The 18,953-nt window shown below is 31.1% G+C and overlaps 6 protein-coding genes across 10 annotated transcripts in view; 3 read left to right on the plus strand and 3 right to left on the minus strand.

Annotated features, from left to right (window-relative positions):
• LOC116767540 (cerebellar degeneration-related protein 2-like) overlaps nt 1-2,730 on the plus strand; it is a 42,665-nt gene extending 39,935 nt beyond the window's left edge. For all 3 annotated transcript variants that reach the window (XM_032657910.2, XM_032657908.2, XM_032657907.2), the window contains exon 6: nt 757-2,730. In XM_032657910.2, coding sequence (XP_032513801.2) covers nt 757-2,127 — 1,371 coding nt within the window. In that variant the 3' untranslated portion in view covers nt 2,128-2,730. The remainder of the gene's footprint in view (nt 1-756) is intronic.
• On the minus strand, nt 2,722-9,494 carry LOC116767542 (ATP-binding cassette sub-family F member 3). Its single transcript, XM_061527431.1, is given in 13 exon segments — nt 2,722-2,901; nt 3,398-3,618; nt 3,949-3,975; nt 3,978-4,128; nt 4,198-4,372; nt 4,856-5,029; nt 5,621-5,803; nt 7,206-7,406; nt 7,830-8,093; nt 8,312-8,526; nt 8,717-8,885; nt 9,037-9,142; nt 9,299-9,494. Coding segments are annotated over 13 exon segments (2,112 nt in total). The 5' UTR covers nt 9,372-9,494; the 3' UTR covers nt 2,722-2,748.
• A 355-nt stretch (nt 9,495-9,849) lies between these two features.
• Nucleotides 9,850-11,159, plus strand: LOC116767605 (reticulocyte-binding protein homolog 2a-like). 3 transcript variants are annotated; one of them, XM_032658004.2, is made up of 4 exons: nt 9,850-10,130; nt 10,217-10,357; nt 10,427-10,563; nt 10,635-11,159. In XM_032658004.2, exons 1-4 carry the CDS (start codon nt 10,076-10,078, stop codon nt 11,142-11,144), a joined length of 843 nt encoding a protein of 280 aa, XP_032513895.1. In that variant the 5' UTR covers nt 9,850-10,075; the 3' UTR covers nt 11,145-11,159. The 3 variants fall into 3 exon arrangements, with proteins under 3 accessions (XP_032513895.1, XP_061383453.1, XP_032513896.1); XM_061527469.1 differs by having other exon boundaries at nt 9,851-10,130; nt 10,265-10,357; XM_032658005.2 differs by having other exon boundaries at nt 9,853-10,130; nt 10,268-10,357.
• A 163-nt stretch (nt 11,160-11,322) lies between these two features.
• On the minus strand, nt 11,323-12,757 carry LOC116767604 (uncharacterized). Its single transcript, XM_032658003.2, has 2 exons — nt 12,220-12,757; nt 11,323-12,144 (listed from the first exon to the last, which is right to left on the minus strand). Exons 1-2 carry the CDS (start codon nt 12,488-12,490, stop codon nt 11,342-11,344), a joined length of 1,074 nt encoding a protein of 357 aa, XP_032513894.2. The 5' UTR covers nt 12,491-12,757; the 3' UTR covers nt 11,323-11,341.
• Nucleotides 12,758-13,936: 1,179 nt separating this feature from the next.
• On the plus strand, nt 13,937-16,328 carry LOC116767424 (transcription factor E2F4-like). Its single transcript, XM_032657737.2, has 7 exons — nt 13,937-14,151; nt 14,252-14,361; nt 14,445-14,546; nt 14,620-14,788; nt 14,868-14,954; nt 15,115-15,184; nt 15,257-16,328. Exons 1-7 carry the CDS (start codon nt 14,041-14,043, stop codon nt 15,364-15,366), a joined length of 759 nt encoding a protein of 252 aa, XP_032513628.1. The 5' UTR covers nt 13,937-14,040; the 3' UTR covers nt 15,367-16,328.
• On the minus strand, nt 15,512-18,913 carry LOC116767616 (WD repeat-containing protein 46). Its single transcript, XM_032658020.2, is given in 12 exon segments — nt 15,512-15,610; nt 15,612-15,668; nt 15,812-15,910; nt 16,020-16,210; nt 16,353-16,492; nt 16,578-16,742; nt 16,818-17,053; nt 17,122-17,272; nt 17,866-18,117; nt 18,196-18,437; nt 18,509-18,625; nt 18,773-18,913. Coding segments are annotated over 12 exon segments (1,755 nt in total). The 5' UTR covers nt 18,803-18,913; the 3' UTR covers nt 15,512-15,535.
• Between the last annotated feature and the right edge of the window lie 40 nt (nt 18,914-18,953).

The raw sequence follows: 18,953 nt of genomic DNA on the forward strand, positions 1-18,953 counted from the left end.
GAGCGATCGGTAGGTATATCCCCCTTTAAACTTATATCAATGTTTTGATCGTTTCTAGGCGACAAAACTTTTCCAAGTGCCCCTGATGTTGTTGATCACGCTTTGCATTTGCATTATGAAGCGCATATGCAGTAGTTTTCTTTGGATATATCGCATGTAGTCGAAGGTATGTCCATTACTGACACGTTTTTAGTCTAAGAGAATGCACGCTAACAAACAATAGATTCATTGGTGAAGGTTGAAGTTCAGTTCATCAAACGGGTTATGTTCAAGGAAAAGAAGTTTTTACCGGATATCATTCATAATGCCGTTGTTAGCTAACGAGTTACTAATTATTCATACAATAAGTATTACTAATAACTACTTTAGTAATTAAATAATATTGTGTGCATATCTCGTAAACGTGTGCTTTTATCGGCTATTTTGTTATTAATTGTTAGTCTGCATTTGTGGAGTAATGGGTGTATTTTTGACTATTTATTTATTATACTTTCTGTGTTTAGAATACAAGTATTAAATATCATTCACATTTTCATTTCCATGCTTATTTATCTTGTTACTTATTTAATATTCAACATAACTTTTTTTTTTATTTTAATTAATATTCAAAAATTTAATTTGCAACAATCATAAATATTTCATTTCTTAACTGACATTTCATATTAAAAATCCAAGTTATTTTTTATTTTCTGATTAACATCTCTTTTTCTACAATATGAGAAAGGCTCATACCTAAAAATTATTATTACATTACAGAATGCTAAGGAGAAATTACTCCAAGGTATTTGGGCGAATAAGGAAGATGGCCACGACAATCCGTACAGAGACTTAGTACAGAAGTATGAGGCTCTGCTTGAGGTACAACTATCACAGGGCAAGAATATAAAGAAGAAACCAAACACATTGCCGAACGCACAAACTCAGTCTGGCCCCGTGTCTCTTCAAGACGAATTGCAAACTTCGGGCGATTTCAGCCAATTCAGTGTTAAAGATACCGACGAAGAAAGCGGGCATGGTGAGGAGGCCCAAAAAGATAATCAACAAAAGAAAGTTGAGCCAACATCTCGCAAGAAGATAATTCAAACCCCAGACTTTTCTGAAGCCGAAACATCAAGCTCAGGCTTCTCAGATGAAACTAGTAATAAAGGAACTCAAACTGAACGCGAAAGACCTGGTTCCTTCCTATGCACTATCGCGGACGGAGAAGATTATCGCTTTAGCATTTACGACGATGCTAGTCCGATGGATAGTCGCTTCCGAAACCGACCAGAATACCGTGTTCTTTTCAAAGAAATATTTACTATTCTGAAAAAGGCAGCCGAAAATAAAGACGATGGAGAACAGCTACCACTCCTAGATGATACAGTCAGCGGAAAAGTACCACCTGTGACGCCTGCGACTGAAGAACCCCCCGGCAACTTTACCGATGACACCCAAAGTGTATTGTCGTCTGTGATGTCCGAACAATCGATTCCAGTATCTGACATAACTGCTCCAGAAACACCAACTCTAAAGGAAAAGGAAGAGCCACTTCCGGAACCTAACAAAAAACAAGAGAAACAAAATCACGTAGAAGATGTGAAGGAGAACAAGTCCATGGATGATAGTACCAACGGAAATCAAAAAGAAACTAATCAGGGAAAAGAAAAGGAAAAGGAGAAAGAAAAAGAACGAGTACTAACACCGCTGGTGCGTCAACCATTGGAGTACATAGCGGCTACTAGAAAGAAGTCCAGACATCGCAACCGCAAGCACAGTCAAGATCGCCAGGGAGCTGACTCCCCCGTATTTCCATCTCCACCTAAAATTATATACCAGAAATCGGCAAACAAGAAGAGGAGAGATTACAGGCCCATAGAAATCAGCCCACTCGTTAGAACTTCAGAAGCTGAATGGAATGGATCTACTCTTCAGTTCTACAACAAAAATATAAGTTCCCCAACTCCGAGCGTTAGCGGCCGGACGGGAAAAATATATCAAAGCTGGAATTCTGAAACTGACTCTTGGGATATAAAACAAAGCACTGCTTCTCAGGAGATACATAAGCTCCGAAAATTGGAGCTGTCCTATGCTGAAGTATTAAGAAATGCTGATAAGACTAAAAATAGGCGCAAGAAACATCAGTAATCGAATATTTTTATCCTACGACCCCCTCTTGCAAGAGCAAGAGACGAGTGATCAACCGCCATTTGTCTTTGCCAACTGGACATCGTTTAATTTTAAAGGTTTTGTGATCTGCTAGCGTTACTTATTTTTTTAACACAAATCATTATTGGTTGCCATATATGTACCGATATGTAGTATGTATTCCATTATTTATTCATTAACTTCTATCAGCCCATCATAAATAATCAACTCCATATTATGCTATTTATAGTATTTTTACCCTCCCTAATATATTTCTACCCTCCGACATCAATGAATAGAGTAACGTAAAATTTATTCATGCATTTATATACACAAAATGATATAATCGCTAAATCTCAATGTCATAATACGCCGCATTTCAATTTTTATAATTCGATTTATTTTCAACAGAATGCGTTTTATAATTTAACCATTCAGTTAACTTCAGTCACTATTTTAATTGTATATTATGTATCGAAGTTTAGTTTGTAAATATAATTTAATTTTATACATATAATTTGCCATGGTTTCCGCGTGCATAATTCATTGTGGAATTATCATTATTGAGAAGAGGTATGGTAATAAAACAAGATGGATAAATAAGTGTTTTATTTTGTATTATTATTTATTGGCTTCGAGTTCCCTTTCTACAATTTTCCTGTACTCGTCGAAGCCTCCCTCGATGCTGGTAACACTGCCTCCGCCGCACACCCAAAGCTCGCGACACACCATGCGGATAAGACGCTCGTCGTGAGAGACCAGTATGACTCCGCCCTTAAGATATACATTTATAAACTACCCTCAAAACTAAAAATTTTGTTGTTTGTTTTTCAATATTTTTAAATAAAATAAAATTACTTTAAAGACAACCCCGATCATGCACTACAATATTAAATCTCATTATTTACCTTTACTTAAATGTAAATAATATATAAATTTTTTATTGTATTCGTATTTATGTCAGCATACCAAAATAAAAATATACTATTGAAAACCATAAGCAGATTCTTTGAGAACGCCTATAGAAATGTTTAATACCAATCTCCCTACAACAACGAAAAAATGTATAGACGGAGTAGGCAATATAAAAAAGTTAAGCGATTAGGAACAATTGTTGGATTGTCGTTATATAAAAAACTTTTAACGATAAAAATTACTGACGTAATGAAAATCCAATGATACCTAAAACATATATAAACAGAGAGATTCCCATATGAATTAAAATCAAACCACAATTGAATAGCTTAAAAGTAATTTAAACACGACTTACAGTATACTTATTAATGCCCTTCCCTAACGCCTCAATAGTTTCGATGTCCAAGTGATTTGTGGGTTCATCGAGGACGAGGAAGTTAGGGTTGCCCATACACATCCTGGCGAAGGCGACCCTTGACTTTTGACCTCCAGAGAGACTACCGATAGTCTGCAGGGCTAGATCACCGCTCACACCGAAACTACCCAACTGTCTTCTATATTCTTCTACAGTTTTACCTGTTATATATATATAGAAATTAATGTATGCGAAGAAATTTATAAAAATTATTTAAATTATTCTTATGAAATTAATTTTATGATAATTATAGTAAAATGTATTGGAAAACCTATTTAAATACATAGCATCAAGGACTATAATCGAATAAGTCACCAATGATGTGTTAGAAAGGAAAAGGTAGAAAAGAGATAGAATGATCTTCATCAGCCAGTGACGTCAATGTGGAAAGTGAGTGGAAGAAGAGATGGTTTTTATTTACGTTACTAATGAAAGCCAAAAAAAATGCTTCTTGGTTTGTAAGCATTTAAAAATATAATCAAACATCTCACCTGGGTAACTTTCTGCAATAGCTCCACTGAGTTGACGTTCATCTCGAGCTGGTCGACGTGATGTTGTGAGAAGTAACCGAACTTCAAACCGCGATGCACACTACGAATACCACTAGTAGGGGATAGGATGCCCATTATGATCTTCAGGAGAGTCGTTTTACCAGCGCCGTTATCACCGACCTTGATTTAATTACATATATATTAAGAAACTGATGATTAATTAAATATATTTATATAACAACTCCTTACTATGCATATCCTAGATTCCAAGGTAGCCCCGAGGTTCACGTTAGAGAATATAACCTTATCCTTAGAATAGTAGAAGCCGACCTCATTCAGTTGGAGGATTGGAGGAGAAAGGGGTTCAGTTTCCGGAAACCGTAGAACTACGTCGACTTCTTTTTCTACTGGTTTCAACTCTGGCCTGGTTGGAAATAAAAATCATTAGAACTATATAATATTTTGATGGAACAAGAGGTAAAGAAAAAAAATTAGCTATCATATCAAAAAAATATTCTTTTTTGTGGAACATAAATCAAGGCTAAAAAAAAGTGTGCAAATTAATATGGTCACGTTCAAATTACAGTCATTCTAATAATATCTTCCTAGCGGTTTTTGTAAACACTTAATTACCAAAAACACATAAATTATTAGTCTATCTGAAAACTTTACCTTCCCCTATCATCCCATACTTTAGAAGGTCATCATTAGCACAGTAATATGGCCACATAACCCAATTTGTGTGATGCTTTTATATTACTTAAGTTCTTCAACAAAATAACGCTTACCTTACTATGAAATTAATTACTACGCCATCATTTTTTCCAACGTAAGTCCCTATTGATGTAAATTCTATACTAAGCTCGCCATATAGGTATGTACTATATATATATTATTATATACTAACAGCTTCTCCAACATTTTGATCTTGCTCTGCACTGACGAGGCTCGGTTCGCGTTGTATCTGAACCGGTCGATGAACTCCTGGGTGTGAGCTCGATGCTGCTGCTGCGCCTCGTACTCCCGCTGCTGGTTCTTGTGCTTCTCCGTCTTTGTCTTGTGGAACTGGTCGTAATTACCCCTAAAATTATTAATTTCCTTATTTATATGATCGTTTATTCTTTGGAAACTTATCAGGGACTATTTTGGTAACTTGTGACATTCGGTGGAAAAAAATCAGTTTACAAGTTAATGTTACAGTTTTTTGTGGTATATTACATTTATAAAATTCAAATACACAAAACATTCCAAAATAAACTGAATTTTGTAAGTATTAACTTAAAAAGGAGAGTAAAACACTTATAGCACAAAATTCAAATAAACTAAATATTAAGAAAGGTTCTTTCCATTTAATAAAATAAAATTTAATAAAATGTTGTCAATGTTGAAAATGCAATAAAAAACTATATAATATAGAATAGTTTTTGTAAGAAAGTATATGAGATATTAATTTGTTTGACTCCTCCATTTGTGACTGCTGTTAGGATGCAAATAATCATCATTTAAAATAATCATGAAGACCATTAAAATTAATATCTGTTTCACTCTCATAATGCTCGCTAGTTTATTAAGGGTTATTAAGAAAAATTTAATACTTAAACTTATTCTATGGTTAAAGTAGGCCTTCAGTTTTGTTTCACCTTATAAAATAAAAATTATATAATAAACTTACCTATAAGTGTCAATCCTTTGTGTATGTAAATGCATTATATCCGTAGGCACAGTGTCAAGGAAATTCCTGTCGTGAGATACTACTAATAACGTAGTTGGCCAGTTCTGAAGGTAGTTTTCTAACCAGATAATGGCCTTTATGTCCAACATGTTAGTTGGCTCGTCCAACAGTAGGAGGTCTGGCCTGTAAGAGATTCATGGTTGTTAAGCTTTGGCATATTACATTGATACATATATACGTGATATGACAAATTTCTAGGCTCTTTAAACGAATTGCGCGAACGGAACAACGTGGATCCTAACTCATTTAAGCGAATGAAGTTATTACAATTCATCATCATCATCATCAGCCTATAGGAGCCCACTGCTGAGCAAAGGCCTCTTCTCACATGGAGAAGGTTAGAGCATTAATCACCACGCTTGCTCAAGACGGGTTGGCGAATTCAATCTTATAATTTGAAATTATAAGACCAGGTTTCCTTACGATGTTTTCCTTCACCGTCCGTCAGTGGTGTCTAAATACTCTTAGAAAGTACATAAGACTATGAAAAGATCACATTGGTACTTCCCTGGTTTCGAACCCGCGCCCTCACGTGTGAGAGGCGGGCCTTTTACCTCCAGGCCACCACGACTTATTATTATTATTTATATTTTTTTGTAAAATGGTTGCCACATATGTAAATTAAAACAAATATAACACACTACCATGTTTTTGACACATAATACGTCAATCGCTGAAGATTCTACTATTCTTATCTATCTATTCTTTAAGCTATTGGCCTTTTCTTATGGATTTCGTCAATGTCATGTGTGAATATTATACGGAGTTATGTAGTGAACGAATAAGGTCGGGACTACATACTGAGAACTTGATACTATTGTCATCGCGGAGTATGTGTGAATGAATGAGTGAAAGCGTGAATGAGTGAATGTTTGAATTGTCACAAAAAAACAAACAATGACATTTGTTTTCGAATTTCGACTATTGTAGTTACAATTATAAATAAATAAATTATAATCACATGTTGAGTCACAATTGTCCGAGATAAGCAATATAATGCATGAGGATAAAGGCACCATAGTCACTACATTGAATTTACATTTATTCTTATAATTTGCATAATTAAATAATATATACAAGCCAGTTTCACACTATACAGAATTATGGCGCAATGTCTGTAAAGCCAGCAAATACAAGATGGAATCAATTTATCCGGCATAAATTTTATTTCCAATAATAATATCATTTATTGTATGAATATTCAACTGGTCTTTAACTCTAGGTAACTCTAGTGTAGTTGTGATGTTAATGAGATATTTTAAGTTTTATCAACTATTCAACCATTGTGATTATTATAAAATACATCTTTTCTTGATTAATTTTCTTAAAATTGTATTTCCTTATCATTATTTTCTTATTTTGTTTGAGAATGACATTTAAGTGACTTCCAAACAATAATAAAAATTTCCATACAGATTTACCTCATTATATATAGTATATAGTATAAAGTTCATGGAAAACGATGTAAGTATTTAAACACTTCCAACCTCTAACTATAAAGTTTAAATGACTATCTGGTACTTACTTAGAAAACAAAGCTCTTGCCAAAGCGAGCCTCATTCTCCAACCTCCGGAGAAAGTTTTGGTGGACCTCGTCTGCATTTCTGGTGTGAAGCCCAAACCGCTGAGGATAATGGAAGCTCTAGCCGGGGCCTTATCAGCCTCAATATTCTCCAACTGAGCGTACACCTCACTCAACTCTGTGGACAGGTTTTGATCTGTTGACCTGGAATTATTATTACATGTTTATTTTTATCAGGCTAAGAATATTATAATTCTATCCAATATATACTTAGTTTAAAAATATCCAAAACTAGTTTGTTATTCTTGTCTATTTGATAATTTTGATTACCTACAAGTCTAAAATAGATGATTGAAGCCAATGGAATCTCAATTATTGTAAATTTTGCTAAAATATGTTAAATTGCCATTATCAATATGTGAACACTTTGAACAAATCTTTCATTTAACAGAAGCTTGTAATTTTATTTGAATTATTTGTTTTCATATAATCTAAAAATGTAAATCTAAATTCTAAAACATCCCTAATGTTTGATAGGGTTTATATTGGATATAATACTGGTGTTGTATAGTATATTTTTAATTTAATTGATTTAACTATAAATGTTTGCAATAATTTTCTCCTTACCCACTGTTAATAGCAGCTGTTATTTCTTTTTCCCGTCGCAATAAATTTTCTCTGACTGTGTCACATTCCAAAACACTCTGTAAGGCTATTGTGTCATCACCCACTACTTCTTGCTCGACATGTAAGATGGAAATGTGTGAAGGAATTTTTAACTGTTTACTGGATATCATACGAAGGAGCGTTGTCTTCCCAAGACCATTCCGACCAACCAAACCGTACCGTCTTCCAAATGCGAGTACCAAGTCCGCACCTTGTAACAAGACTCTGAAAATTATATATTACATTATGGTTGTGAAGCTTGTGTATGTAAATTCAACTCTTAAACATGCATACTTGATAATAAATATTTATACATATATTAAGTAACAGAAGTAGTAAAAAACAAACACATTAAATGTGGAAAAAAAACTGGATAGATATATTATTCAATATTCTATATATGTATATATGACTAAGGTATATAAGAATTTTTTATATGTTACCTGTCTCCGTATGCAATATCAAAGTTTTCTATCCGTATATCCTGTGTCCTATTTGTACCTTTAGCTTCGAGTTTACTGTCTTTCTTAGATGTAACCTGTGATGCGGTAGCAGTTTGTAAAACTGGTGCTGAAACTGGTAGTTTCGCATCTTTCTGTTTCTGTTGTTTCTGTTGCAATTTTGCTTCGGCCTTTTCTAATTTTTTTGCATCTACTTTCTGGAATATAATAAAATTAATACTTAATGAAATAGATTCCTTACATTTTTATTCTTATTTTAAATTTGTAAATTACCTGGTTAAAATTAGGTGATTGAATTTATCTTCTTATCATTAAAGTATGTTTTCTTAAATGCTCTAATGAAGGGATAATAAAAATTAAATATTAAATTATTAAATAGCCATTTACCAAAGTATCATCTCGAGTTTGAACCCATATACTTTTCATATCTTCGGCATCCTGTATAGGAGTGTTCATAGATGATAATGTGATTGGTGCATCCAGTACCTTTCTAGGGCCATTTATGTTGCTATTTTTGTCTGGTTGCATCATTTTTAATAACATGTCACATATTTCTCTGTTGGGCAATAATAAAAAAATAAGAAAAAATTAGGTTTTGTGACCCTGACTATCATTTTTATAACACAAACTCCTTGAAGTGAAAAAGTAATCACTAATAAATATACATTTCATATCACAAAAAAAAGTATACAATTTTTTTACATTACCTAATATCATCTTCAGATTTTTGTGATATTCCTTGTAAAATTTCACCTACTGCTTCAAATACTTCCTCAGTGTCCTCAAATTCACCTGCACTATTATCCAATATATCTATAAAAGAGAATATTAAAAGATAGTTGATCATTAGTTACCTAAATATTCTTAATATCGACTTGAAAGACATATGTTATTTTACAACAAATTATTTATCGAACAATTATTAAAAAAATTAAAGTAGCATTTACCAGGCCTTTAATATAACCTTACCTTCAATATATTTTTTTAATTCTTCGTCCATCACTGGAAAGTGACTTTTAAGAAATTCTCCACACTGAGCCATTGTGAATATAAAGCTCTTGGTTATAACCAAGAAAAATAAGTTACTATTATCATTTATTTATAACGAAAATAAGTATATAACCAATGTCACGTCAACCAACGTCAGTAAAAGATTTATCTCTTGTCATACTGACATCCGTGGTTTTTACTACATGATGCAAAAAATATCTATCTATATCGTCACTAGCAGAAACTGCCTAGTCTCAGCTATAAAAACTTAAAACTGATTGATAAAATATTTTATTTATTATTTTTTAAGTATTATAAACTGTTTTTACTTTATATATTTTATGTATATGCTTATATGTTAATAAAAAAAGTCTAAAAAATATTTTATGTGCATTTAAGAATTTATGTAAAAAATCTTGTTGATTTTCAAAAGTCACGTAACTGATAACATGTATTCAATGGTCACAAAAATCTATTTCAAAACAATTACATTTTTAGCAAAACAAAAAACTGTCAATGTTACAGCTGCATGCCACTGCTGATTATTAGTGTTGTTATTTGTTATTGACTTGTTTTGTTTTTATTTTACGTGAATGATATTTACTAACGTTAAAAACAATATTTTTTCAACAATATTTTAATCATAACTACAAGTAATATTTATTAAGTTTGCTTAAAGTTAAATGTTATAATTCTAGTACACAATTCATTTATTCTAACAGCTTGCTACTGTGCGTGTTAAAGAATTTTATTAAAATGGACGAAGGTATTGATAGCAACGTTGCCGTATTGGCCATATTAGACAATCAATGTAAGAAAAATAACTTTGTCAGATTATGACACGTTTTTAGTTCCAAGTACCTATATCACATCCGTTACTGTAGTAACTTATAATAGCGCTTTTTGTTTTCATCAACTCTCGACGGTCAAAACTGTTCAATAAAGCAGCTTCACCTTACAAACCTAACTTGACCATAGCCACCTACAATCATCAACTCAACCAGGAGGAAGTAGAAACAAATGAGACTAGTAAACAAAGTATGTTTTGGATATTGGACATTCTGTTATTATCATGAAATAATAAATAACAAATATAATATTTTGCAGATATTATTTGGACAAAAGATTCTACATTGATGCTTTTGAATTTATATGAAACTAAATTAAATATGTTGGATAATCCAAAGAAAAAATCCAAAATGTGGATATCTATGTCTGAGGAATTGAAAGCATTTCATATAGAGGTATGTTCTATTCCACACTATTTTATTGGTGAATGTTTTAAATTTAAATGTAAAAAATAAATTTTTACTAGGTTACACCAGATCAGGTAAGATGGAAAATAAATGCCCTTACAAAAAAATATAAAGACTGTTTAGACAATGGCCAGGGAGCAGTGGCTTTTAAGTATTTCAATGAAATGCATCAAATACTTGGAAGATATAATGAAGATGGTGCATACAGACTGGCATCAGGTATTATGCAAGCTGACAAAGAACATAACAGAATAAATAGAAAATTATCATTTAAGAATACCTCCCCCTATCGAAAACTAAAAACAGAACATAGGACAAAAGTGGAACTCGATAAACAATGGATTGAATATTTACAAAGACAAGAAGAACAAAGGCAAATCAGAGATGAGAGGTATGAAAGGAGTCTTAGATTAAGGGAAGAAGAATTACAACTCAAGAAAAAAGAATTGGAAAATAAACAGTCAATAGCCTTAAAGAAGTTACAATTAAAAGAAAAGAAACATGAGGAAATTCTGAAGATAGAACAAGAAAAATGTGCATTGTTAAGAAAATTATTAGAAAACCAATAAATTATTGGAGTGTTACTTCATTGTATCATTATTTATATAAGTCACAAACCAAATGATTGGTATAGGAGGAGGATATTAGTTTTTGTGATCAGAAATTAGATAATATATTTATTACATCTACACAACCAGGCTTCTAATAAAATGTGACTGATAAACAATCAGTAATAAAATGAACAACTGTTAAAAATATCTTTTTATTATTCCTCCGAGGGATCACAGCTTTCATCTAGACAGTAATTATGCAAAATACATGCAGCGACAATAGTATCAGTAATAAATGGTATATTCCTATAAACTGTAAATAGTTTGATTCTTCTAAATTTTGTTTTTAATAAGTTAAAAGCTTTATCACTTAATTTTCTAGCTGATGCATGAAGGGAATTAAATTCCCGTTGTTGTGATGTTAGTCTTTTATTTTCTCTAAATGGCGGAACCAACCAAGATAATGAGGGATATCCACTATGTCCCACTAAAAATGTATTATGGGGAAACAATGTATCTCTATTCTGAGTGGCTGTTTGATACAATGGGGATTTCCTTAATACTCTAGAACAGTTGGAAGACCCTGGTTCACCACAATAGATATTTGTGAAGCGCAGATTAGCATCTATGGTGGCTTGTAAGACTATGGAAAAGTATCCTTTTGGATTACAATACTCTCTTGCATTTCTTGGTTTCTCTATTTTTATATGAGTGCAGTCAATGACACCCAATATATTAGATATTCCAGTCTTGAAGTGGTATTGCTCACATATTGTCTCTACATCGTTAAAATCTTGTGGCCATTTTATAGCATCATCTAATTTTGTTAATAACCAAGCAACTACTCTCCTTAGCACTCTGAATGTTGATGATATAGATATATCAAATCTATTTGCTAATGGTGTCAATGGTTCCGTGTCAGCTATGAAGGATAAGAATATATAGAAACATAACTTTGGTTCCAAAGGTTTTAAACCAAACTTGTGTGAAGCTATAAATCCTGATTTTTCTAAGTCATCTGTAACAAATTTAGTTTTTTATTTAATAGATTTATTTTAGTTTCTTATGAGTAAAAATTTATGAATCATTTTACCAATAAGTTTATAAGCAGTTTTGCGTGATACTATAAGACGATTTTTAAATTCTGCATCTGTCCACGATTCTACAAAATGTAAATAATCGTCAACTCGTTTTCTTTTTATTCTTATAAGATACTGCATAAGAGGGATAAACAGTCTATCTTCCTCGTCATCCTCGTAAAACTCAGACTTCACGCTACTTAGATCACTCCAACTACTAGAATCACTATCATCACTACTATGTATATATTCGGTTAAAAAATATGTAAGTTTTATTTTGTCCATGTCTTACAAGCATTATTAAAAAGCACACATTGTTTTTATCTTACGATGAAATTGTAAATTTTAGCGTGAAGAGAGGTTTTCTTAGTCATATTTCTCAAATCCAATTTAGAAACCATCACAAAATAAATTTACATTTATAATTACTTATAGTATATCTTTAATCTTATTGTAAATAAATAGCGAAACGCTATTGTAAATATTTAGGTAACACAAATCATCTGTCAAAAACTTATTTCACTGTCTTAACGACTAACTGCTAACAAATACTAATGTAAGTACTTTATGGCGCTAAAATATAAGTTTTTATATAATGTCTCGGTTCCACTTGCCACAAATAAAAATATTCATATTAATTATAATTGTATCTTTGATGAGAAATATACCTATTTTAATAGTACAAATCAGATTGTTATATAAAAGTATACATCTTATTAAAAAACAGATTCGTCGAAATCGTCGAATTTAAACCGTCAGCAAGCATTATATAAATTATTTGATTTTTGCCATATACGTGAGAGTCAATATTAATTCAAGAATATCAATAATGTTTATTTCCACACAACTTACATTGCGTTAAAATTAAGGCAAGGTTACTTAAATATATATGTATATATATTAGTATCATTAAGTTTAAGCTATCTTTCAAAATTCCACAATGTTATCATTCCCTTAAAACACACTACTATGGCGCTAGGGATTTGAAACCTTATATCCCACAAAGGTCTTTACAGTCTCTATCTTCGTTTGAACTTGTTAACTTCAAGAGTTAACAGTTACGAACCTGAAATCAACTATTGATAAATTACAAACACGTAACATTAGTGAAAATGAGACCTAACTAACTTGTATTTTAGTAACTTAATGTTCTTGAAAATAACCCATATTTAGTGTGTTATAACAGCAAAATTACTATTTATGAAGCAGTTTCGCTTATTTTAAATCTTCTATTTAAGAAACATTAGTTATATCCAAATGTAGTAGTTACAACGTATGAGAATATGTGTTCATTAATTAATATGACTGAATTCGCCAATTTAAAAAATTATTGTATTTATAAAATCATTCTTTATAAATTAAAGGGTATTCAAAAAGTACACATCCTTATACTTATTGTGATCTGTCGAACGTGGTGAGAAATTACTTTTTTTTTTTAATAACAAATGTGTACTTTTTTGAAAATTATAATAAATATTTTCAATTTATTTCTTTGTTTTTTTTTTTATTAAATAATAAAATAATTTTAGTTCGTGCTTTGAATTCACACACTAGATAGAGGACACTAATTCAAATTAACATTGAGTAAAAAATATATTTTTTTCATATATGGCTAATAAATTTCAATAACAATATAAAATCTATTTATAATGTAATAAATTAATTTTAATTTGTGGCCAAGTATGAAGATTATTACTCTGTTAGAAATCAGTTAACCGATAATATAATCTGTGATAATGTAAACATGTTTCTACCTGTGAACTTTTGGATATCCCGCCGCAACGCAAAAATATAAAAGTATTAATTTATCAATTTATTAGAATACTTATTTTAAAATGGCAGAGCTGTACTCTTATAAAAGGTATGAAAAATCACTTGGATTGCTTACAACGAGGTTCGTGTCTTTACTTAAAAAAGCAAAGGATGGAGTTTTAGATTTAAAAATCGTAAGTGATGCTTATATTATAGTTAAATTCTGCACGAATGTGAGTCTTTTTGAATATGGAATGAGTTCTATAAATTTATTTAGCCGTATTTCTCTTTCAGGCAACTGATTTATTGGCAGTAAGACAAAAACGGCGCATTTATGATATAACTAACGTTCTAGAGGGAATTGGTTTGATAGAAAAGCGAAGTAAGAATAGTATACAATGGAAGTAAGGATCTTTTGTTATTTTTATTTGGAATTTCTTTTAAATTTTTTGGGATACAAAAGTTTATATTTAATTCAATGTTGTAGGGGTGCCAGTCCAGATGGAAATACATCAGAAATTGGTAAAAAAGTGACACTTCTAAGGAAACAAATAGGTCTTTTGGAGGAACATGAAGAGTTATTAGACAAGTATGTAAATAATTTTTTTGTTTGTATTTTTAAATTCATAGGCATAGGAATAAAATATGCTAGTTATTTATAGGCAAATGCACTGGATTGAGCAAAGTATAAAGAATGTCATAGATGATGCTGATAATGATGCTTTGTCTTATGTGACTCAAAATGATGTAAAAAACTGTTTCCATGATAGTCAAGTGCTTGTATTGGAAGCACCACTTGGGGCCAATTTATCAGTTGGGCAATTAGATGAGGTGAGTAGTCCAGTTTTTGAATGTTATGGATCATATAGCCAATAGAAATAAATACTTTATTATGTTTTCTCTTCTTCAGGGTGCAGGCGAAGATCAGTATTTTCTACATTTAAAATCAAATGAACCTGTTGGTGTTATACTTTTGTGTGATGTTGAAAAGGATAAGGTGACTAAAGTTCTTTTTATGATAAGAAATCACCATTTTTTTAAAACATTAAATAGTAAAAAGGAAACTATATAAGATTTTGTGAAGACTAAGTCTTTATTGCTACATATCTTTTTTACTATTGTTTGTATGTAACATATAATTTTTGTTTTGTCTACAGATTGTAGATGACGATACTATGGATGAGGAAGTAGAATGGTATGGGGATAGTGGGACTACAAATTCACAAGGTAAGTCTTTCAAGAAGTTACTGTATAATCTATAATTAGTTGTTCATAACTAATATGTTATTTTTTTTTCAGAATACCTTTTAAGGCTAAGCCCGCCAGTAACAAAACAGGATTTCTCATTTTCTCTATATGGTACTGAAGGACTATGTGACTTATTTGATATTCCATATCCTAATCAATAGGACAATTAATATTAAATCATATGACATTTATTATAGTTCATTGTTAAACTTTTTTTTATATTAATATTTGTGATCAAGTTTAAAATTTATAATGAAAATGTAAATAGTATATAGTGTATACAATTTATGAATAAGAAAAAAAAACTTTTATATTAAAAAGAAAGTAATTTTATTGTTGTTTAACCTTGGGTTTTGATATAAATCTGTCCAAAACTCCAAATGATTGGTTTGGGCTTTGAAATTTTATCTTCTTCTGGTTGTTTAAGAATCTTCTTTGCTTCTATTGATTGGTTGATAAATTTCTGAAAGTAAAAATAATCCTTTGAATGTATAGTCTTACAGACAAGCCATAATAAAAAGTTCAAAACCTTGTTTAATCAATTAACTGTTACCAGTATTTAAAAACTATGTATGTGAATCATTTAAGTCTGGCATAAAAAAGTACCTTTCGAGCTGCATCTTTTATAATTTTCTTTCTTGCAATGTTAGTCTTTCCTTTCTTCTTGTGTTTTGGTGTAAAGTCCACATTTTTAGGTTTCAGGTACTAAAAGGAAGATAAAATTTGTCCACATTATAAATAAAAACTAAACCATAGTCATTTGCACACAGACAAATTTGTCTATAAAATACTTCATAAATTAAGAAATACAAACCAAAAGGTTATTGCGAGCCTCCACTTTGTCCTGCATTGATGGCAAATCTACCTCCATAACCTCAAATGGATTAAGAGTGATAATTTCTGCAGGTATCTTTTCAAGTAATGCCTTGACTTCTGCCTCCTTCCTTTGTTTCTTATTTTGGAATGGATTACTTTCCAGAGCATCAAAGTTAGGTTCACCACTGCCTGTGGAATGATTTAAAATTTTTAACAATAGTATTACTATGAAGAACAAAAATATATCAAATTAATATAATTTGTTGTAAATATATACATATGTGCAATAAAATTTTAATAATTAGTATATAGAGTTTCTTCTTTGTTTTACCTGGTACAATGATACTGGTGAATCCCCCAGTATTGCCAATACCCAAAACATCTTCAAAGGGACAAAATTTGAAATTAGATATTTCTTTTGCCATTCTATGCCTGAGGTAAGGTCGGTCTGTTGTTTTTATACAACAATCGCTAAAATAAAATATTATATTAATCTCACATCCACATATTATAGTTATTAATGGTCTTGGTAACCAATGTTAGTTTTAATCAATACCTATACACTTCCACATTATTTCCTAATCCAACAGCTAACATTTCTTTTTGGGAAAACTCAAGATGTACAGGAGCACTGCGCAATTTATAATGCTGTAGCGGTCCATCTAAGTTTCTTATATCCCAGATTTTCAAACTCCTGTCAACACCTGATGTAGCCATGTACCTGTGCAATATTATATCATTACTGAAAAGAAGCATCTGATTATAGTAAACTTAAAATATATATATATGTACATACATGCCCCTATTATCAACAGCAATAGCAGTTATTGGTGTTTTGTGGCACAATATTTTTGCTAATGGCTTTTTCGAGCTCGGCGACCACATTGATACAACACCTTTGGGGTTTCCCAAACATACAGTAGCGTTATATGGATTCTGAGTCATAACTGATGTCCTCCCCATATTATTATTATAATGACCAACTATTTCTCCTATAGAAATGTCCAGCCACGACATAAATCCATATTCGTTCTGCAAGTTTTTAAAATTAGTGACCTCATAACATGAAATGAAATGTGTTTTAAATATGATGTACATACAACTGCAGCTAGTAGAAAATGATAAGGCAAAAATTCCATTTTAAGTATTTTGTCTAATTTTTTAACACAGTGTATTTCAGTTCCTGTATTGTCATATATGTATAACCATTCTTTTTGAGCTGCTGCGACCATTGTTTCAACATGTAGCCAACTGAAAACATAGGCATAATTTATTTATATTTTTATAAAAGGATGTTTTTAATTTAAAAAATCATAAAGTTTTTACTCGCTCCATGGAATGTCACTTATATGCTACTTTAAGTACATACAGTCTAGGTTTCTATGTAACAAGAATATTGTCAACTTGTACATTGATCATATGTTTTCAATGTCAAACTATATTTTTATTTAATAAGATCTAAAACTTTCGCGAGTATTCATTTAAATGAAACTAATATTTTCGGATTACTATGCCTTTAGTATTATTTAAAACCACACTCTCAACCTTTTGGTTATTTTGAGAGACATTTCTATCTCGTCTGTCCATGATCGTGGTAGCTGCAAAGTAACCAAAACATTGGGAGAGTGTAGTTTTAAACAAAAAAAAAAGTCTAGTAGTCAGAAAATATTAGTTGTATTTATATTTTCATTGTTAAATTGTCGCAGATGATAGTATCAAAGTAAAAATTTAATGATGCAAAACTTGTATTTATACTAAAAAAAGGCTAATTGTCCTTATGCTAAAAGGCTTATCATCAAATTAAAAACATAACAAACCATATTACAATAACATACATATCCTACCTCATATCATGAATAGATTCCATAACATTAATTTCAAAATGCAGTTTCTTTGTTACCCAATCAAAAGCTGCTAAATGTCCTTTTTTACCACCCAAAAGTAAATGCCTACCATTACGGGAATATTTGGCATTGTATGGACCGAAATCAAGATTTAATTCAAATATTTTAGTTGCAGCTGTGATGTCTACATTATCAGCTATAACTTTTTGGTTAATGGATGTAGTTCTATTATCTTCATCTACTTCTAAATACCTGTATGATGGTAAAATTTTATAAGAAAACTTAATATCTAATATATGTATGTTATACCAAAATTGTTCGACTACTCACCCTTGTCCTTCTGTCAATAGAATGTCCGCTCTAGCAGCCTGCTCTTGCGCATATCTGAATTTCTTTTCTCTTTTCTTTAATTTCAATAAATGAAGTGGATGCAATACCCCTTGTCCTGTAAAACCTTCACCCCTTGAATGGAGTTCCAATTTTTTGGGGTCAATAGGAGCTTTACTGGGAAAATTCTTTTTTATTTTATTGTTATTTAAAAAAGTTTTCTTTCTACGATTCATATTTTGTTCCTGAAAATGAACCATTGTGTTATAATAAACTTATTTCTTTTAGAGAATATTTATACAAGTTTTATACCCACCTTATACTTTTGAATTTTCAGTAATTTTGCAGTACTTTTTACAGTAAATATTTTGACATTTTCATTCTTATTTTGAGCCTTTTCGTCCTTTTCGGGCACGGTGTCAAAGTACCTTTTCTATGTAATACAACAAAAATGGTAGATTTTTTTTAAAATTTAGGGGTAATGCATCATGTGTTACAAAATATTTGCGAATGTGTAATATTGTAAAAGAACCCTGTCTTGTACAGTATTGCATATGTAGTTTTTTTGTAAAGTACATACCGTTTTATTTCGTGAAGGTTGGTTTTCCATATTAACTGCACTTTTATTACGTTATCAAAAAATAAAATTAATCATACACAACAAACAAGCACATGTTTATTACTGATTACAGAATACAGCATGACTTTGACAGTCTACAGAATACACAATACTTGCTTACTACTGCAATAGAAAAAAATAT

Source organism: Danaus plexippus, assembly GCF_018135715.1.
Source record: "Danaus plexippus chromosome 9 unlocalized genomic scaffold, MEX_DaPlex mxdp_26, whole genome shotgun sequence".
NCBI classification, from domain to species: Eukaryota; Metazoa; Arthropoda; class Insecta; order Lepidoptera; family Nymphalidae; genus Danaus; species Danaus plexippus.